This window comes from Eutrigla gurnardus, assembly GCF_963514095.1.
Source record: "Eutrigla gurnardus genome assembly, chromosome: 2".
NCBI lineage: Eukaryota > Metazoa > Chordata > Actinopteri > Perciformes > Triglidae > Eutrigla > Eutrigla gurnardus.
Genome location: NC_139916.1, coordinates 13978866 through 14001925, shown reverse-complemented (window position 1 = coordinate 14001925; position 23060 = coordinate 13978866). Strand labels below are relative to the sequence as shown.

Sequence of the window (23060 nt, the reverse complement as noted above, 5' to 3'; positions counted from 1 at the left end):
GAAAAACAGACGAGGTATGAATCAATGTGTTTACAATTAAGGTTAAGTAGTGCTTTATGTTTTTCAAGCTGGAGATCAATGCGATAAGTTGTCTGGAAGTGGGTATTGTAAAATATGTTGCTGCCTCATACTTTCTTTTGTTTATTGTTGCTCAAAGAGTGGGTTGACAAATGAACATTGCCTGGAATGCCTTTTTTTCTCTCTCCCTCCTCTTTCAGAAGAGTGGAGAGGAGGGCAAAGAGTTCAGACTAGGTAAACCTGGCACCCAGCCATAAAAAAAATGGAGCACATACTGCAGTGCACACACCAAAAGAAGGCAGTTCAACAACTGGGCAGCAAAACCTCTTAACACAGAGGGGAATTAATTCTGATTTAATCATGGCATGAAAACATAACTGCTGAATGTTAGTCTTTTTTTTATTTTCTCATCACATGCAGAGCACTCTTTCTGGACCAACAGCAATGCATCCAAACCTAAATAACAGTGATCTGGACTACATCATGTTAGTGGATCTGCTTTTAGTATGTATGATCTAGGATAAAAAATAACAATTTGCTCTACTTCAAAACAGACAAGGTAACAATGGAACTTTGTATAAGGATGAATGACCCCCAAGCCAAAAACGTCTCTTAGCCAAATGTACGTTCCTCCAGGCTATTGTATCACACATACACATATTGCAGAAATTACTAAAAGAAAAACACACAAAATCCAGAGCACGCAAACTCACACACACGCAAACATTTACACACACAGGATTCAAATATCTGCAGAAAGATGTCCAGCACAAAGAGAAAATATTGCCAGATATATTTTCTTTTTTTTAATCATTTAACAGTTTCAGGTGGCATGACTTTTCTACTATACAATTTACACTGCTTTTTCAAGGCAGTGGGTCTACTCGACTTTCTTATCAAAGAAGAAAAGGAAGTACAAGAGTCAACAGGAAGTTCCGCCAGTAAACTCAGATGGAGTGATACAAGGGTGAAGTTCCAAAAGGTTTTTCCTGTGTGAGAGTTGGAAAGCTTCCTCACTACTATTCTGCAACTGCAGGCACTGTACTGTGCAGGCTATGACACGATGTGTCAGCCAAGATCATTTCAGTTTCTCTGTCCTCGTTATTTTTTATTTATTTTATTTCACATTTTTCCGTTAAGTCAAGTATCATTTAATTTCAATCTCTGCCTTTCAAAATCTACCACAATAACCAGACTGATTTTAGCAGATAAGCTCCCGATGGTTAAAAAGTACCACGCTACAACTGTAATAGCTCAGTAAGCTAAATTAGTATTACATAATCTGGTCCTGTTACAACTGATAGCAGAGACTTCTGGGGGCAATGAAATGATTATATCTGCTTACCAATTTAAAGGCCATGATATGCATGCACCTAAAGGTCACATGAAATGGCAAATTCGAATCAGAATCCACAAGTATCCCAAGAAAGCACTTGAAGGCACATACTCACTGTTTGGTTTGGATTTTTGACACATACAGGCACTTTGGAGGTCCATGCTCAGAAAATGCAGTGTGCTGGTTAACTAGTAAGGGGACACTTACAGTCGACTGGATAAGTAATTTAAGTCTCCTGATTGGCCACCTCAGTGGTGAGGTCGGAATTAGAACTGGTTGCATGTACAATAGCCGTGCATTGTGTGTGTGTGTTTGAATTTGTAGGCATATTAGGCATTAAGGTTGTATTGTTTGTGTTGTCTAGAATATGTACATTTGCAATGACCGTGTCTGTTTTAAGTGCATGCATGCATACCTGAAGTGTCACAAGCTGAGTTCTCCCCCAATGTTGGTTTCTTGGGTGCATTCTTCCTGTATACGATATGAGGTTTTGTGTGTTCCTCTTCATAGTGTTCTCCTTGATAGCTGTGTAGGGGCTCCACAAAATATTCCCCTTCTGGAGACCTGAAAGTGCCAAGCTGGACAGCAGGGAAAAAAAATCTCAGTTAGTCTCCATCCATACATTCATTTATTAAAAATGCGTATTCCTTTACAGGAACTACACAAACATGAGTAAAACTTGCTATATCTTCATTGACAGGACCAAGGGGAATATATGCTTCAAATATATTTTGTAAACCAATGAGATCCCATACAATTTTTATTAAATGCATGTTTACATATTAAGTGCAAGCAACATTGGAATGTGGCTCATTTACTATTCATTAGAGAAAATAGGGCTTACTTACAAAAGGTGAAATAAGTGAATTTGCTTGCATGTAAGAATGGTCCCAAAACAGAGGGGAAAGCTTTATTTTGATAACTGTGATGCCTATCATGAAAATAGTGACTGTATGTTCTTGGCAGGCTTGCTGAAAGACTTGTTTTATGTATTTTACATGGCACGTTTAGTGTAACTGCGCTACCTAGGAGGTCTATGATGTTCAAGATAGGGCGCATGCCAACCCAAGCACATTTTGCATGTTTCTCATTGGCTGCAGTGAATCAGCATTGGGGCTTTTAAAGGTTTGACATAAGTCATATCTGTAATCCCTAATAACGTATTAGCATTAGAACAATATTAAATTCTCCTGCATATGGAAACATGTGTAGCAAGACGGATTGTTCTTTAGCAAGGGGACACAGGGAGAAGCTCACTTTATTCCTTACATTCCCTTGAGCAACACACAACCCACATGCCACACATGAACCTGCACTTTGATTGACCTGGGGAGTTGGCAAGGCCAAAGACAATCCCCCTACAAGTTTAGCCTGCAAGAAAAGAAGTATCACATCATTTTAGATACTACAGACATTATGGCCATCAACAGGATTGCTTGTTTTAGAACAAATGTGCCCTCAGGGGGTTTGAATAAATATCAAAATATGCTCCATAAATGTCAGCTCAACTCCCTAAAGCTCTCTGCAGAGCAGAGCATTTCGAGCATTTTCATTTGTGTTGTCATTTGGGAAGAAATTGATTTCTTCCTAAGTCTTGTTTATTACCTCAGCGTGGCTTTTAACTACAAACTCAGAGTGCACTTTTGATCCACTCCAAAAGGCATGCCTGGGAGTAGGACCAATTTATGATGACGTCGGTACCACCCGTACTCCCGTTGTACTAGCGTGCGTACAAACGTCACCAACGACCGGGAGAGGCATGGAAGTAAGATTTTGAGTGTCCATTAAACCTGACTATGGGCAGTGTTCCTTGGACAAGAAGTAAGCACAGTTGTTCGCTATTTTGAGAGTTACTTAGTAACTGGAAGTGCCCCACAATCAAACTACTACTACAAATACTATATATATATATATTCTAAATCCGCTTCAGCTTCACTACATTGTGACAAATACACGTTTACAACCTTTAGTCTTTACTGATTCAAACGTGTTTAAACTCGCCGTAACACATGACTTTGCACAATCAATACGGAAAGGAAGTTGCGCACACTGTTTGCACTGACAATATGTTTACATTTTGTAGACAACAGCGAGGCGGCTTTACAAGTGTTGTATTAGCAATATTTTGCCCCGTAAATTCCCATGGTGGAAAAGTAAAACAGCCGGTCGTAAAGTCATCACATGCACGACGAGTCTAACCGTGCGTAAAAACTCACCAGTCCGGAGCACAAACTGATGACCGCGGCGTGTTCCGCTTGTGCATTTACAAGTCCTTTATAGAAGCAGTGCCTTAACTCCGTATCCTCCTCCTCCTCCTCCACCTCCCCATCTGCTGCAAAATCCGTTACGTTATCTCCTCGGGGCACTCCAAGTACTGTCACAGTGTAAAGAGGTGCGATAAATCCCGAATCCAGCGTGAGGTTGAGGTGGTAATGCTGTCCGAAAGCAGATATCCTGTAGTGGATATTTGGCGAGGCCCAGTGGTCCGTAGTGTTGCCGATGCTCTCGTCCAAACTTCGTCTTTTCCTCTTAAAGTGCACACTGGTTGGAAACTTGTCACCGGCTTCATTCACTCGCACCGGTGTCACAATCTCATAAGCGCCGATCTCCTCTTTTACTGGGGAATAAAAGCAGCAGAATAACAATGCAATTAAGGATTAAGCAGCGATCCAATAGAATCAGGAGAAATCAAAGAGCACCGGCGTGTTAACCGCTTCACTATGATTTAGGCTACATATAAACAACTTACATGTTAAAAAACTGTTGGTTTTACAGCATTGCAAGGAAATGATAATCATCCAGTGAACTTTAGGTATCTAGAAAACGCTGCAAGTCATGTGCTTGGCTGAATTCAAAACTCATTCATTCTCTGCCCTCAGTTAGAAAAGTACTCCATGAGGGGGAAAACGCGGTGGTTGTCACAGCGGCATACTTTACCTGTGCTCGAATTCAAAAGCAATGTCCCCGTAGATGCGACTACATTCAAGAAATCAGGGAATAGTAGGAACCCCAAGCCCCAGAAGAGCACATGCATGATTGTCCACGTTCAGAGGAGAGCGGCAGCCTGTATTCCTGTAGTAATACTGTATTCCTCCGGTCACTCCGGGCTTTCCGCCTCCGGTCCGCCTGCCACATCCAATTTTATTATCCTCGACTCTTGAGTAGATGGTCTCTGGTGGGTGAAGTACACTGCTGGGACGTGAGCGCTTCGCGGATTCCCTGGCGAACATGCATACTGCAGAGGGGTGGGCTGCTCAAACAGTCAACTGCGTTTGGCTCCGCTGCAAGCCTGTGCACCAGCTTTCTCCCCAGCTAGGGGCGGGATCAGCCAGTCAAGGTACGCTAGTGCTCGAGTGAAGCCACTCCCGTTATATACTGTAGGGACAAAAGTGGTCGCATATGTCCACTCTGGATGATGTGATATGATCGGTGATCTTTTTTTTGGGGCTGTCGAATACAATTCTGTGTTAACACCAGCCTATAAAGGATCTATACTCAGGGCCCCCAGTGAGCATAAAAGTGCTTCACTTAACTGATTTAACGAAGTACATCCATGGGGTGATACAGTGGTAAATTTGCCATACACATATTATCAATCACGTTTTTCCAACAGCTTTTGGTGTTAATCAGGTTTTAGAGGGACGGACAGTGTGCAGAGCAGATCGGTGACCATGACAGTGAGGTGGGGCCCGTATAGGAAATGCCTGCCCCGGGGCCACAAGCGAGATAATCTGGGCATGGCTGTATACTTAGAAGTTCATGGGATCACAGAGTGACAAAATGCAAACTGGCAAGCGGCGTAGTCATATACAGTAGTGATTCGAGGTCTTAAGTAGGTGCTGGAAAGGGTATTGTGTAGGGATAATGGTAATGGTTTTATGAGCTATAGTCTCCTCAGCAGAACAATGGTACAGGCTGTATGGAAGCCTTTGTAGGTGCCTTTGTTATATGGAGGATCAAAGAGTGGGGTATCCAGTCTGCCTCCTGCCCCATTCATGCAACTCCCCCATACATATACACACAGAGCTATATGGTAGAATACACAATACGCTAACTTGATAAGTATGTGTCGTAAATGCGAGCAGAAATATATTTTGGCTAGTTTAGAAAAGGTGTCCATTACAGAGTTTGTCCACTAGAAAGACGTTTCAGACTTTTCAACTGCAAAGTAATCTGCTCGGTAAAATATATATATATATATATTATTTATTAAACAATAACAAAACAATATAGACTGGAAAGTTTAAAGTCAAGTCCTCTGATATTATTGGACTGTTAGCATCTTTTGGACTATCCACCTTCTAGAAAGTCGCACGTTATTAGACCATCGACATTAAAGTTACGGACAATTTAGCTAGCTGGAAAATTCAAAGTTACTGGGACACAGAATACAAACATTTCATTATCTCAGTTGTTACGGAATAAAGATAATATCAACTCACCAGAAGGTCAGCAGTCTTCCGAGTGACTTAAACTGAACGTTATACTGGTGTAGACCAATTAAATACACGTTTGACAGTGACAGCTCAGTCTCCGATAGGGACGAAACGGAAAATCAAAGATGGCGCGGGATTTTTCGCCGACAGAAATGCTGTTCAACGGTACTGCGCTCAGTGCTGCCACTAGTGGCCGGAAGCTACATTGCAACGGTCTACGCTCCTGTCAGAACAACACTGATGTAGACTGCTGTAACTCATTTCACAGTTTCTCTAGCACTGAAAACACACGTACACAAAAACACGGTTCATATCTGTTGTCCCAATCAGTACTTGCTGGCCTGCTAGTGAGTCTGAGAATACAAACACATTCATTAAATGTTAACACGATTAGATAACGCAATTTTAAAACGCACAGTATGAGCAGTATCTTGAAGATAAGATTGGACCTGTTGCCTAACTTACAGTCTGATAAATTGAGAAAACACTCCTTATCAAGCCTAGTTCTCAATTATAGCAGCATTTTCAAGTAAAATAAGCTTTAAAAAATCATAGCATATTATTTTGACAATTGATTGAAGAGATAATCCTGAAATGACCAGAACTAAAAATACTTTTTGCAGTGAATGGAGATCACTTGAGTTGAACTCAGTTGGCATGCATTTCATCACTTCACTCAGACCCAAGTCACTTCAGACGTCTGTGGATGTTTCCACCACTAGAGTGTGGCGATAGAAGATGAATCATAAAACAACAAAAAAAGATTTACAGCTCACATGTTGTGCAAAATCAAAATGCACAGCCTGTTAGGAAGTTGATTTGGATTTTCGCCTAAAATAAAAGTAAAGTATAAAAGGAGGATGATGTTTGCCATCAAGATCCTTAGCAAAAGCAGGCCCAAAAGCTCCACTCACTCAGTCATTATCGTCATATTCGTAGGCCTGCGGAGTTGAAAGAGTCATTATTTTTCAGAGAGAACATCATTAAAATCAATTTCACAACAAGCATCCATAGGCCACCCTGCCATTTGCACCAGTTAGCACTTATTTTCCAGTATGACAGAACTAATTGGTTATGATCTTAAGGTTATTGAGAAGCAAGCATTTAGAGCAGCAGTTATAATGAACTACACACTCACGCTTACTTAAAAGCTCCCAAATCAGCTAACCTTTGCACAGGAGCTGGTTTGCTTCCTATGTTCTTCTTGTTATTTGGAAATTCTTCTTCAGGGTACAACTAAAACCAACACGGGTAGCTGTAGGTCACAAACCCCCTTAAACACAACCTTTCATTCACAATTAGTCCCATTTCCCAGAACTCTCCATAAACTCTTTTTACAACACAGTAGTTGCAGGTAAGTAAAAACAGTTGGGAGAAATTGCCTGTCTGCAGCGTTTTGATGTGCAGCAACTAGGACTTTATGTGGACCATTAACTCCCAAATATGTTGTCATAGTCAGTGCACAGTTGTTGCCGACACCCTTCATTTCAAACTAAGAATTGCTATTTTAAGTTTCTCAATGAATGGCCATCTGATTCCACGAAGCCAGTACCGACATGTGGCAAAGCAAATGCTTTAAAAAGGGACTCCTCCGCTCCACTAGCATGTGGCCACCATCTTCCATGTTTCTCAATGGAGCAGTCACTAATGCTGTGAGAGTGTGTGCGTGTGTGTGTGTGTGTGTGTGTGTGCGTGTGTGTGTGTGTGTGTGTGTTCTCAATGGATGGTCATTGAGGTCATCAGAGTCACCCTTCCTGAGTTGTGCGCAGGCAGCATCATTCAGAGCAGCTATCAGCAGTGTAAACTTCACTTCCCCTCCAGATCAGATAATAGGCCGTTAGGGAGAAGAAAGCTTGAATGAAGTAGCAAAGCCTGGCCTGGGATTTCAAAGAGATACACTTTAATTGTGGCGCTTTCAAAATCTCATTTTACTCTGAGTCTCCCTCGCCCCCACTGCGGCAAACCTTCCTTATCCCGGTGAGTTGTCTTCATTACAAGGCAGAAATGTCCATGCGTGGTACATTGGGGGACGTGCAGTGTTGGAGTTAGTTAGCAGTGGGAACTGAGCTCCATAGAGTGAGGACTGGCTCCCATCAACGCACTTAACTCAAATATCTGTGGGGGTCTCTGAAAATACAGCAGTATAATATTTTCATTGCAAATAAAGCTACTTTCCCTTCCACATATGGAGTAATATTGACGTTAAAGATAAATAGCACCTGAATAGCACACACATTGTATTGTATGATACAGTGTGTGAGTGTCTGTGTCACACGTAGTCTAACGTAGCCATCACTAAAGGCACACCTATTTAATTATAGCCTATATTTACTTGCGCATCCATAATTATTCCATATATATATATATATATATATATATATATATATATATATATACACGAAAGAAGTTTATACCAAGCACACAAGTGCACACAATGGATGCTATGACAAGGAAATGTAATCTATTGAGGTGGAAAACACAAGTAATATATAACTGAAACAAGAAGTTGCATTTTAATCACAGACAAATGACCACTGGTCTACAGCTACGCTAGCAGTGCTGTGAGACTGCACTAAAGCACAGTGGTGCTTTGAGCTTAATGCTAATGTCTGCAATGCTAACGTGCTCACAATGGAAATGCTAATATGCTGATGTTAGCATTTCCATTAATATGTTAGCATGCTAAAGTTTTGGTAGTTAACCCTAAATGCAAATATAACTGAGGAGGCTTGGCTATTTGGTCATAACCAAGTTGACCTGCGGATATGGGATCATCAAAGTGATTGCAATGCATCCTGTTGGGACGATGATGTGTGCAGAATTTCATGGCGGACAGACAATGCCATCCATAGATCCAATGCACTGACAGATTTTTTTTAAACAAGACAGAAATGGACATATTGTGAATAATGTAACTCTATTATGCCATGTGTATTTTGCCAGTCATTAATAATGTCAGTTTCAAAGTTTTGTGAAAAAGCAACCCAAATGTAGGACTTATTTTGGGGGGGGGGGGGGCTTTTTCAGACATTCTTATGAGATATAATGGCTTGGCAAATTTTAAAGGAGTCATCACCTGGTTTTATACGTATCCAGCCCCCCTTGGATCGCTTTGGATCAATTCGTAAAACTTATTAGAAAAAAAAAAAAAAAATTTAATCAAACATTGAGCTTGTTCTGACCCTTTTTCGTACCGCGATTTTATCACGCGAGATTACGCGCGAGGTTTTGACTGGTCCGGATGTGCATTGTATAATATGTAATGAGGCGCGCGTTGATTCGCCGCAGGAAGGACAGAGCCGGGGGGGCTTGCCTGCATGCAGACTCCAAAACATAATGGCGGCGCTTCGGCGATTTCAGGTAGCGGACGGGGCGGGGTTGGGTGGTGAAAGAGGGGTGGGCTTATGCAAGTAGCCGCCACGGTGACGTCACCGAAGGCGCAGAATCAAAATCTCGTGCTTTAGGAATGCACACCCTTGTGTGCTATTCCTGTTCGGAAAAAGAGCAGAAGCGAAAAAACGGCGCCACTTTCAAACTCCAGCCTTTCAGGCAAGTTTCAACTGAGGTCAAACACAGATATGCATGTTTTAACAAGAGAAATTGCGATTTCCAGGTGATGACTCCTTTAAACAATCTTTTCTAACAAGTGTTTCCTGCAGCAAAGTATGATTTTTTTGTAGCTGCAGATTTATTACCGGTATGTCTTTCAGCTTTGGACCACTTGGGTCCGGCAGAAATTGGGTAAACATCCAGAAACACAGAGACACTGCACAACCATTAAGAAAACATAACGTTCTCACTCCCAACACACACAGTCGGGCAAACATTTTCAAACATCAATCCATGTCACATGCCCACACTCTTTCTAATTGTCGACAGGAGACAGCAGGTGATGAGAGCTTCACAAGGGAGCGGAGGCGGCTCGGTAAATGGACTTTTAGGACAGTCCTGGGCAAGTTCACGTTGAGTGAGAGCTGAGTGAAAACAACGCTCAACATCTGAAGTGCAATTAAGGCATTGGGGGAGCTTTCACAGACCACAAGATAGGGGTCTGGACTTCGCCCAAGTAGTACAGCAGCTGTCAGCGGGTCCCTCCGAAAATCTGAATGCTTCCCAGATTCTCTGGCTCTCTGTGGAATAGCAACAATAGACTTCATGCCAGAGACCAAATTAATCAGACCCCCGATTGAATAGAGGAGGTGGAAGAAGTCATGTGAGGTGTAGTAGCCTGGATACCAGTGAGACATAATGTATGCCACACACACACTAAGGGGACCCAAAGTCAATGGCCAGTTCCAGAAAGATCTCAGGGATTCCACGAACTCCTTTGTTTACAGAAGATGAGACCAAGTGAGTCATTCTCCCTACACTAACACTTTGTAGAAAGGCATGTGTTCTTGAATAACATGATTATGTTGAGTGCTCTAGGTGGAGGGCAGGGGCTGCGATGGAGGGGGTCAGAGGGGGGCATAGCTTGTTGTGGTGTAAGATGTACAGTCCACCTCTCCCAGACTGACTCCACGGTGGTAATGCTAATGCGTAGTAGTGATCTTGTTTCTCAGGGTCCCGATGTCATCACTTTGCAGTCTTACCCTGGTCCAAGCAAGATCCCTCGTCAGCTCACTTGGCAACCCTTCCTCAACAAACAGCATGATGACCTAATCGCTCTCAGCTGCAAGAGAAAGTGTGTGTGTGGGGGGGGGGGGGCAAAAGCTGTCGTGACACCCCTTAACCACCTGACTGTGTGTATGGATAGAGCACAGCTGGAGTGACAAACTTGAGTGTAGAACAAAAGAGTGGATGTATGGGGAGGAGTAAGATTATCCCTCTGTGGAAAACCCACATTTATTTAAAATTCCTCATCCAATACGACAGGCCAGATCCTCGAGGTCTTTCTGCCCAGCTGTTTAACAGTACTAAAGAGAAATGTTTAATAGGGATAAGGGTAATATAGGCTTACTCACATATGAGGACCTGCATGTTAATCCAAAGCACATGTGCTTTTTTTCTCCCCATGTGATGTTTTTTCATGCGTGGACATTTCCCATGCAAATGAAAATGACATTGTCTCTTTGTACATTAAATTAAGTCATCACAAGGTATAGAAACCAAAGATCTTTTCTGGGCGTAAAGAGTTTCCCTTATGACCCTTTGTGGCCTTTTAATTGACACCTGATCCGACATCTATACGCACTGTCCAGCAGTTTTAGTTACAGAGCCGGGATCTTTACATCCTCAACCCACGCATCACTGTGTCTCCTCTGCTCCATCTACCCCTTTGTCATATTAGATATAGTTTTGTGTTCTGGGTCAAGGACTCTATTTAATGGCTGTCAGGGCTTGTAGAATAGGCTGGCCCAGGTCCTGCTGGCAGGGCCGCTGTGTAAATGGGTCGTCTGGGACCAAGAGTAGCCAGCGAGCTCACTATAGTTGACAGGCGCACAGCAGTTTGCACCAGGACCCCAGCTGGATGTAAGGGGGGGGGGGGGGGATCTTTACCACGAGGAAGGAGGAAGAATCAGACTATGTCTTTAGCTGCAGGCAGACATCATTAAGTGCGCTGTGATATAATTGAGATGTATGAAAAACAAATGAAAAGATGACTTTCATACTAATTTTGTGATTACCCTGCTGTATAATACAAAAAAATACTTCAAAAGTGTCACCTGGAATAATTCCATTGCTGTAGCCAAACAGAGGGTCTGTTTCACTGGTTAGGGTTCCTTGTCTGTCCCAAACTAATCTTTTGTAAGCCACCTAGGATTATCACTTAACAAAGAAATTATTTTTTCACCAAAGCTGACTGAATGAATCAATAATCGTATTATGGTTTTAACACAGCAGGGTGAAAGGCACCAAGTAAAGACTGTGACGGCTTTGACTGACAGCATACAATATGTGCATGAGTCTGTATTAAACCGTAAAGAGGCACCCTTACATAACCCTTACAGATGCTGTAGCATGAAATTGGGCACTTGACTATATCAATGTTAATGTTGTTTGTATCCTCTTTATACTGTTTTCTTGATGAAGGTGTAGGCATTTAGTCATCCTGTGCCTCTGTACGTTTCTGTTTAGGAATGGCTTCAGAGGTACAGGAAATATCTCATGTCAGATGGCTAGGATTCCTTCAGATTACGTCCCGGGAAACAGTCATTCCTCAGTCAGATACTAAATTGAGGGCACTAGTCTATGAAGGAAATTGGGTTACCATAGACAAGATTGTTCTGTTGAGAAATATACATTATTGAAACACACAGCCATACTAGAAGTCCAAAGACCTTTACAAACGTGACTCTGCCTTTGGGTCATTGTAGATATTCCACCATGGCCTGCGTAGCTCAGCTGCCCATGTGATTTAAAGAAAAAATGTCAATTCTCTGCTAACAATATCGCCTGAGTTTCATCCTCCTTCCTACACGAGCCTGCACACTCACGGGGGAAGGCAAGCAACCCGACATCGTTCCTCACACATAATCTCCTTTGCTCTTGCTGCCCTGTTTTTCGCATTTACTCCCACCAGGTTCATCCCGAGGTCCACTTTCATTCTAGTTCCAGCGCTGGCGTCCCACGACTGACGTCACATCGCCACGCTCTAGCTTGGAGTTTGTTCTCACCTCATTTGAGTAGCCCACGGGACGTTCATTCGCTGCCACACCTCTGATCAAATGTTTTGATGGTAATTCAAGTCCCAGCACTGTTAATACCTCTTGTTTTTGTAGTTGAGTAAGAGGGGTCAACGATCCGCTCGAGTAAAATTCAATCCAGACATTTTGGTGTGACTTGCCCTTTAACTCTCATATACTTTATCCACACATGATACCTGTGCTTAATACCAGCTGACATCTGCTTTTCAGCAAGAAATAAAGCATCCTTAGTGTGTGTGTGTGTGTGTGTGTGTGTGTGTGTGTGTGTGTGTGTGTGTGTGTGTGTGTGTGTGTGTGTGTGTGTGTGTGTCAAAGTAAGACACTTCTATTATGTGTAGTAATGCCTCATAAACAAGCAGAACAATGCACCTGGTGTTGTGGAGGCATGGAGGAGTCAAGTGCCACATGAGCCAAAATGGTGGAAGAATGAATTAGTCTCTTGTGGCACCTCACTGTTAATCACGTCCTTTGAGGTCGTGGGCTGGAAAATAGCGGGAAAAGAATGTTTTAATATTACAGGAATGCCAACTTTGACACAAAAACAATGCTTAAAGTTAAAAACAGCATGTGATTCTAGTAAGTGAGGAGAGGCAGAAAACTGCATTGTTCCCTGTGTAGGAGGAGCAGGGCTCTGTTTTTGACGTTAGTCAGTGAAAGCGTTTTCACAAGTAACGTACATGCCTCATCTAAAAATATCACTACAGGATGATAATCACAGTTTCGACCTCTCCAAAAGACTCATACCACAATCAACTAATGATGGCCAAATATGGGCTGGCTGCTAATCAGTGTGGAATGGTAAGATCCATTTGTGCACAGCTGGACTGTCACAATGTCGAGGTCAGAGACAGAAACAACTGGACGGGCTTGTTGGCAGCACACGAGAGCTTCACAGAGTAATACAGATTTCATCAGGAACCTTTCTGGCACGAACCAACTGATACACAACTTAATGTGAAACTCTCAGGGATTGGAGGCAGTTTGGACTACAAGACTTTCATAGATCCATAGGCCATTCACACGTAGGTTGAAATAAGGTTTAGGCATGATGGGATTGGTTAGGGTCAGGTTAAGAAAATCAGGGTAAGCCAATCAGCTGCCACGCATACATACAGGAAGTCGAAACATGTTTCCAAACTTCTATGTTAAACAAACTAAAAAGTAGTTGGTTGCACCAACTATAATTCCTAAAAAAAATCTTCTATTTGTTTTCATGTCCTAAAAAATATATAATAGAGGGCTTAATAGAGGCTTTATCACTCCAAGCTTTAGACCAGACCAGCATTGCCTCAGCACCAGGGCTGCACTCCCTTGTTAGAAGTCAAACAGGAAAAGTCCGAAAATCTGTTGTGCAGCAGGTTATTGAGATTTGAGGCAAATACAATGCAGGAATATTCACTGTCTCTGCGGTGAATTGTTATGTAATGTAATTGTTAATGTTAGTTAGTATCGTAAACATTCAGGTCCAGGCAAGGACGCAAAAGACAAATGTTTCACAAGAGATAAATTAATATATAATTATAGGATCTTCAATTTTCAATCCCCCAAAGACTGGCTTGGCCTTGACTATGCAAAGTACCCATATACTGTATATGTCGATCGGATCTCGGACAAAACGGTTTGTTTTGTCATCTGAAATGACAACTAAATGTTTGTTAATGCTTGCTGTTTGAAAACTCAGAAGCTCTGGCTGCAGCTCACTTTTAAAACTTGAAAAAGTTTAAAGACTTTATTACATTGGCCATACACATACAGCTACATACATGACATTTGATCGCTGCACCGAACCCATTATAAGGAGCAGTCGGCTGCTGTAAAGCCCGGAGAGCAACCTGGGATTCAGTATCTCACTCAAAAACACTTGGACAGTCGGAGTCGGGGATGGAGGCTGGAGAAAGGGCGACCCACTGAGACTCATTTCAAGAAGGGAAGGCCTATACATTTAATGGCTACATAGCTTTTGTGTTTTTAAATGGTTATGAAAAGATTGCCAAACTCTTAGTTATGGTTGATAAAATGGGAAAGTCGCTGTTGAGAGTTCAGAGAGCACTTATTTCCAACAGTAGATTCCAAAAATTGCAATTCATTGATGATGAATTGCATCAGAAATGGCTTTGAATACACCCACCGATGACAGTTAAGCTATGATGGTTGTCAATAAGATCAAATATGAATACATGTTTTTCTGTAATTCTCTTTCGTCACAGAAGACGGTGAAGCGTGTGGCTCTCTCCTTCACATGTCCGTGTGTGTTCTGCTCTCCTCTGCTTGCCTACAGTCTGTTGGACATCCTGCTGACACTATTTTAGCCCCTTTCACAAGGGTGTGCTGACCGCAGCCTGCCTTTGTAGTTTGTATACTAAATGCACAGCAGAAAGGGATCCCTTTTGGGCCTGCGGTTTCCTGAAACAAGCCATCTGCAACTGCTCTGCTCTCTACATGGCCTGAGGAAAGAGGACAAGCACAAATAAAGTGGATTCCGTATACCGTATGGACCTCAACAAAGAATTCATTCATTTTGTCGTCCTGCTGTGGACAGAATTACTTCGGCCCATAAAACCTCTTTATGGGTTGCACTCATGGCAATTAGCATCTCTTTTTGATGTTTGAGGAAGTCCTTTCTCTCAAAATAAAGGTCTATTTTTGTCAGAACGCTAACATATAGATGTTCAAAGTCAACTTTCTCGTTTGCTATTTATTTCTGTTCGTTTCTTTCCAGTTTTCCATCTATTTAATCTAATGGTCCATCCTCAGTATCTATGGGCTTATGGAGAGATGTGGCAGTTGATCAGGACGGTGGGTGGTGGTCTTTGGGGGGAGTAGGGGGAGTTTTTTCACCTCCAGGCCCCTTCCACAGCAGTCCCAAGTCTTTAGGTACGATTATCAAATGTTTCAGTAGCTCAGTGCTGGGATCCTGATGGGCAGATACTCAGCGTGCTCTGGGAAGTTTCAGTTTGTAGATTAAAGGAGGTGAGGAAAGCATGAAAGGGGGGGGAGAGAGGAGAAAGAAAATGGGAAAACAACAGAAAAAATTGTGGACGTGAGGTTGCAAGAACACATGGAAATCTCACATTTACTGACTGGATGGTGGAGAGCACATAATGGCTGCACTAAATACAAAGGTTAACCTCTGCAAACAACAATGCAAGCTGTGCATAACATTGCATTAGTTTCATCCAGCTGTGCGACTGGCTCGGCTAGAAGCCTCAGGCGGAGGCAACAGCATATTTACCAGTCAATTTATGGATATGGTTTCCCATTCCTCTTATGCCATTATTTTTAATGCATTACCATAACGTTGAAACCATTTTTGCTTGACATAAATCATGGGGGAGAAAAAAAGAGAGGGTTAAAGTACTGTATGTTCATCTGAGAGGATGGATTTGATGTACCAAAGAAGAGCCCGACACAGAATGGTACACAATGTTCCCTCAGACCAACTGCTGCTTTCTAAAGAACCCATTAATGTGGAGGTTAAAGGGCATCGGTTTGATTCACCGCCCCATATTAACATTACATTATACATTTAAGTGTATTATGCAACAAAATCTTCATTCATGGAAAAGTATCTACTCTGGCATGAATGAGCTATTAACCGACATTCAAGAGAGGCTGACAGATGACAGACGAAATCATAGTTTTCTTTCTTTCATAACAAGCATTTCAGTTGCTTGTTGAATCCAACAGCCTCAACCATTTCTTCATTGAAAATAAAAACAGTACTTAGAGACCAAAATTACAAATCCTGTTATTTTGTCATACTCAAAATTGAAAATGATTCCCAGTCCACAACAAGAACAAAAAATTAAAGCTCACAAAATGACTGCATGCAGTATAACTACATGATGCTATCCTTCAGCGTTGTTGGAATCAAGGAGCATTTACATAAGAGGCCGCACATAAATGTTTCATATCAAAATTACACATGCATAAACATCCCTTATTTTGGTGTTGGCTTTACAATAAGGCACTTCTGTTTAAAAATATAATATAATATGCTATATTTTATTTAAATGTGTTTATTATTATTATTTGCTTGCCCAGTGAGGGGGTCTGAAATAGGTTTGTGCCACTGTTTTGCATTAGTGTCAAAATAAACTCAAACTCAAAGGACAATGTGAATAAATGTGCAGATTTATCAATCTATAATACTTTGACAAACATGAGCTCCCATTGAATGCTGCAGCAAAGAATATTACTGTCATTTTAAATCAAAAGCTCACCAGTGTTTGCAAGGCTTCACCTCACAGAGTCTAAGCGGCTTCACGAGGACCGAGCCATCAAATGAGCAACAGATGAATCTGATTACATCATTTCCACCTCGTTTGTCTAAAGCTTTTAACCTGATGATCCCCTCAGTTTTTGATTTTATCTGATAAGGCGGCAACTAAGTGCCCTGCAGGGTAAAGGGCAGTGCCGAGCCAGCCCAACATCCCCACTAAGATGACCCAGACATGAAAAAGAGCCAGTTAAATCAGCTTTAACAGATTCGTTCTCATGTTGTCGTGTTTTGTTGTCCTTCATTCAGAAATTCTGCGAAATTGTGTGTCATGACACTGGGGTTGCCGCAGACGATGCTCTGATTACAGTTTTCAAATATTCATTGAAGGGCTTTTCCAGAGAAAAGCTCTTTGCGTGTTTTAAATGAAACCTTGGATACACCCAACGGCCACATGTTTCATGTCTGCCCCTGATTTCACTGTGGTTATCAAAGCGAAACAATGGCCAATTTATTAAAACATGTCATTAATGCCTTCACATGTTCTTCTCTCTGATCGTCTGACATATAATACACCATCTTGCAACAGTGCAATGATTGCACTTATTTCTTCTTTTACCAGAGATCTAACATTGCAAATGCGAAAGTCAATAATTATGTTTAAACATAAAAATAGGCGAAAATGAATGCTACCAGATGAAACCGCACATCTTATTCTGGTGCTATTGTGTGCTGTAATGTGATCAGTGAGAATGTTTCCATGCAGGCTGCAGATACTGACATCAGTTCCCTTTTATCTGGTTGTTATAAAACTGCTGAAATCTACTCGGCGGTGCCCTCTGAACTCGTGGCATCTGTTTTAGATGCTGAGATAAGCACAAGTCATACGCCACATGCTTTGATGATGTTAACGATGTGCGACGCGTCATTCTTTGCTGCAGATTTAAGACCAATATCAGATGACAGAGGAGGGGAATATCGTTATTTTTCAGATCAAATATACCTGCAAATAGACTCTCACGCATTCCGACGCATGTACATGACAGACTTTGATTTGTCTTTGTGCTCGTCTTCCTTAGTGTCACTGTATCCGGCTGGTCTGCCAGGACAGCCATTTCCAGAGTTTAAATCAGTGTTTATAAGAGAGTCTGCCTGAACCCTGATATGGGTTGGATGTGTTAGCCCAGGGGAGCAGGGACCCGGCAGCCTCCCATCCTGCCCGCTGAATGGAAATCAAATGGGAGATTGCATCTTCAAACACAATCATGTATCATACTACTACACGACTGGACCTTAAGAGCAGAGGAACTCTGCTTGGTCGTCATATCCTTTCACAGGAATCATCACACACACAGCGCCATCCCGCCCTCTTGCCTCTCGGCAGGAGTGACGACACTGCCGGTGAACAAATCGTTTCCAGCTCAGGTCACATTCGGGATGTTTAATCTGAGGGAAGTCCAGATGTGCTGCACAAACTCTTGTTTATGAGCATCAGGACTTTCTACGGAGAATCTTGGAGGTTCAAGATATTTTCTCTTTAAGGGAAGAAAAAATGGTGAAAACTTTCAATAAAATAACCTTCTTCTTCTTCTTCTTCTGAACACTAACTTAACTCTATGCTTGGGCTTCTGAGACATATATCACATAATGAACGTTATCATGAGTTTACCAGCCGGGCCCTTAAATAAACTGTGTGTTTATCTCCTTAACAATAATACAGTGCTTTCATGGGTAAGTCAATAAGAAGGAAAAAGATATTTTGTCGGTTCAAACAAAATAAACAGATAATAAGACAGACAATAAGTTTGACTAGAGTTTGAATCCCCAATGAGTCAGCTAACGATGTGATTTTCTGTGTTTTCTATGGTGCAGATAGTGTGTCTTGTGTGAGAGACACTGCAATTAAATGTTCCTAAGGCAATGTTTCTAGGAAAGCTGCGACTGGACGGTAGATGAGCTCATCAAGTGTAAAGGAGTGAAGCCATATGGTGGGTCACACTAAAACAAGAAATTATGGAGAGCACCCCAGGGACCAGAACTGGCTGTGGCACTGCAGAGAGATGTGGACGTCTTCAGAGGCGCATACATACAGACTGTACATGGATATAGAAAAATATGTCTTTATGGTTTGCAAATGTCTGGTGAGTTGGTTATCAGATTTGTCTATGATTGTTTCCCCCTTAGTTCAAAGCCTCATTGGAAAGGAATTAAATACTCACCATCATCTCTGTAAAAATCTGACATGCAGAGAACTTGTGCAATCCCTTCCTGACTGACATACAATACACTGCATACATTTACCGTCCAAATGCACTGAACTTTCATTATTCAGAGGGGATTTTTAGATTTGGAGAATGAAGTTTGATAACGGCATTGCTTATTCATCTGAAACTGCCTTCTTGTTTTCCACTGTTTTTGATCTCAAGTGTAGTTAATGTGCCATACGGTTTGGCTACTGTTCATACATAACTATAACAAATAAGATCAGTTGACAAGGAAAAGAAGGAAGGAGGAAATTAGCATAGGAGGGAGACAAGGGAGATATAAAGAGAAATATTAGAATATAAGCAAATGATGGATGGTGATGATTGCTGCATCAAGACATTTATAATCTCTATTAAGTTAGGTGCCAAGTACAGGAGTGTGAGCATAATGTGAATTGAAAGGCAGCTTGGCCTTTCCACAATACACATTCTAGTTGCTTAGTTTTATATGAGTAGTGAATGATAATAATATTAATAAAAGCAAATACTTATAGTATTGGTTGCCATTTTCCCCATTAAAAATCAATCACTGTCCATATAGCCATTCCTACAATACCCACTGTTCATTGTAAAAGCTGCAGATATGAAGCCTCATAATATCATGACCCCTGTTAATCCTCACAGAGTATTCCTGTCAACAAGAACATGTTTTTTATAAAGTAGTCCGTGGCTTTACATCAAGCCGCTGCAAGTCTGAGAAAAATTGTGTTGTCTCAGAGAAAGCAGATTATGTGTCGTGTCACCACTTAACACCCACAAGAGAACAGAAAGCACAGGACAGTTTGCCAGCCAAATACATAAACAGCTTGAGGTTACGGAAACACTTGTACCACAGCGATGTTAGTCGACTTCCTGGTTGTTACTGATGGAGGAACGCTTTACAAAACTGCAACGTGTTGTTTTCCCACTGTGAGTCAACAGATTCAGATTTTGTCTGGAATCAGCACACTGATGACTGTAACGCAATTATTGTTTCTCTTTTGCCTTTGCAGATGTTCTCTGCATCAGATTAGGAGATCATAGAGTCACCTGACAGCGCCAATTACAGACAACGACTCTATAGCATCTTAGTGAATGTCATCCTCAGCTTTCTATAATACTGCACATGGTTACTTTTTCATCATTAAATACAAGCAGACAGATTAGAAATAAGAAAAAAAAAAGATCAAGCTATAAAATACTGCATCTTGCATCAATAGCAGTGTGTGTGTGACCCAATTCAGTAGCCTTAATAAACATTACAAAAACTGAACTCTCTTAAAAATGCTCTGGATCTATCTATCCTGCTCTCTGTCTGAAGAAATAGGCTTAGTGACTTTCTGACGTTTCCTATGGTTGCCAGGCAACCTCACAGGATGCCATTTTCAAGCTTTAAAAAAAAAAAAAAAAAAAATTACGGATTACACAAAACAAACTATAATGGGTTTAATTAGTTAATTAGTAGTGCTTTTGAGAGTGATTTTGCAACCTTTGCACAGAGCCAGACTTAACCACTGGTTAAGAATAAATCTTAATATGTAACTACTGCTTTAAGCCGTTCTGTGAACAATCAGTTTCTTCTCACGATCATCTAATAAAACGGGCTAAAAGAGACGGTACAGACACTACAGATAATGCTGAATAACAAGATTCTGCTTTGGCTCTCACAGGATTTTGGTCCTGGTCTCTTAGGAGTTGGCTCTCTGATTGGACAGAGAACTGGCTTTGAGCTGAGCTGCTACCCAATAGTTGACTCTTACTATCATAACAGTAGACATGAAGAGACAAGAATTTCTCTGAAAGGATACATGAAAGAAAGCTTGCATGCACGGTACATAAACACACACAAACACACACTGCATGACTTCAACCTCCAGCCCTGTCGCCAATAATGCTGTGGTTTCTGCTGCAGCGCTCAGTGTTATCAATAAGTCCTTGGGAAGTTATGGAATAGACTAAATAACCTCGTTCTGTTTGATATACACTCGTTGTCCTTTTCCTGTTCCCTTCCATTTGATATGTCTGCTCAACGGCCTCATGGCCAGGTGGGTGATCAGAACACGCCCGAATATTAACTCTGCATTCGCCCTCATTTATAAACTCATAACCCCCCCCCCCCCCCCCCCCCCCCCCCCCCCACACACACACACACACACACACACACACACACACAATCTTTAACGGATCTTACACATGTTTGCAGCACAACATTAGAAGACTTATATTTGAGTATAGCATAGGACAAGAAAACCAGAAATGGCAAAACAACAAGCTGGCTTGAAGCTCCACTAATCCCACTGACAGGAAGATGAAAGGCGGGTGTGGAGGGGGCATGGAGGACTCTTGTTTGTTATCGCCTGGTACCAATCAAACTGTCCACCATTCAGCCTCAACGCTGAGCTCCATTTTTTTTTTTTTTTGTTGCAAACCCCAAGTTGGTGTGTTTGTGATGTGCAGGGCTTCATGTGTTTACGACCTCAGAATGAGTATGGGCGACTATTCTGTCATTGTCAAACTCCCGATCGTTGAATTCCAGACATTTTATTTTAAACAGAAAGCCCAACTTCCTTCACAAACACATCAACACATATGTGATTAAGAGTCCGTTCAGCCTGCATGCATGTGTTTGCAAATATTACCAAAAAAACCGTGACCATAAACATTTAAAAAAAACAATTTGATGTTTAAATGTCGACTGAATTGCGAAGAAATAGAACCAGGAAACGTTCCCAAGCACTAACCAAGCACAGAAACTCAACGGTCTTTAGTGTTGAGGATTATTGACGCTAACAGCTGTCCTCCGGGGGGGATGTGTGAAATAGTTTGTGCTGAGCTCCAGCGTGTTCTCCCCAATTCAGAACGGCTGCATCTTGTTTTGTAATCAAGGTGTTTGAATTAGGCTTATCCTTTCATGAGTGCAGAGGGGACACGGGGATTTAAACTGAGCCAGAAGAGCTGCGGTCCTCCAACCGCAAACCACCTATGCATTTGATCTTTCTGCAACACTCAGCGAGGTCAAAAGGTCATGCCGAACAATCTTCAATCTTTTCAATCACGTGTTAATAATAATAATAAAATCACAGCATTTCTTTTCCTTCCAGGACTCAAGTTTGCTGACTTCATCATTGTTGGTGGGCCATGTGAACAAACATGCCTGAACATTAGTGAGGCGGAGTGTGGAAAATCACACGAAGCCCCGGTGATAAGTTAACCGGGCGTAAAAGAATAAAAGGATGTGTTACTAATTCTTCCTTCCTGGCCTCGCTGGAGCCGCTGCATTGTGTTGGAGTACTTAACATCAGCGGAATCTGGCTTTTACTACCGAAGGTGGAGGTGTGTTACACGAGCCTGAGATGAAGTTCAAGGTCAGGCGTGGAGACGTTTGAGAGTCTATACGTTGGCCATTGTAAGGAGAAATACAACATTTTTCCCCGTGTTTGACCTGTATACAAAGTGCAGGTAATCCTCCTGAGACGACAACACAATGAGGCAGCTGGACTCAGTGTGTGAGCTTGTTGATATACAGAGATTGATTGTTTCCTTCACCAGGCTGCAAAGAAAGAAGATAATGTTTTGACATCCCCGACCATGGGGACCATACAACAACGCATCATTATATAAATTAATAAAGGTTGTGTACCGGAAAGTCAAATAAACCTACAACAACACAGATTTTGCTTTCAAAACATCATTAATATTCATAAGTGGTGAAGTAGTCGAAACTGGAAAGAATTTGGATGTAAAATCCAAATTAGATACTTTGGAACTCCATATTACTTAAAAATGGAACAACACCTCAAAACATTGCTGGAGGGGTTGTGGCTCGGTGGGAGTCCACCCACATATATTTTGGGACTGTCCGAAGGTATCAGAATACTGGCAACATGTACAAAAAGAAATACAAAATATCTGGGTATAGATATACCTCTTGAACCAGCTGACCTTGAAGAGAGTCCTACTTTTAATAGCAAATCAGGTAATCACAGCCTCCTGGCTGAAGCCACGCTCTCCAACAATTACACAATGGAGGGTAAGAATCCTAGACATTTACAACATTGACCTACAACTGTATTATTACAAGTGAAAGCTGATGTTTTCCTTAATAAATGGTCACCCATTTCCTTACATTTTCATTTGATATGAATAATAAGCAGAATTTCC

At 41.7% G+C, this 23060-nt stretch overlaps 1 protein-coding gene across 2 annotated transcripts in view; it reads right to left on the bottom strand.

The window, feature by feature from the left end:
* adamts9 (ADAM metallopeptidase with thrombospondin type 1 motif, 9) overlaps positions 1-4674 on the bottom strand; it is a 42452-nt gene extending 37778 nt beyond the window's left edge. The window contains exons 1-3 of one of the 2 annotated variants that reach the window (XM_084036352.1): positions 4292-4674; positions 3571-3971; positions 1770-1932 (exon numbers count right to left, since the gene is read on the bottom strand). In XM_084036352.1, the coding sequence (XP_083892478.1) occupies positions 1770-1932; positions 3571-3971; positions 4292-4388 (661 nt within the window). In that variant the 5' untranslated portion in view covers positions 4389-4674. The remainder of the gene's footprint in view (positions 1-1769; positions 1933-3570; positions 3972-4291) is intronic. The other variant, XM_084036353.1, reaches the window with a different exon arrangement.
* Between the last annotated feature and the right edge of the window lie 18386 nt (positions 4675-23060).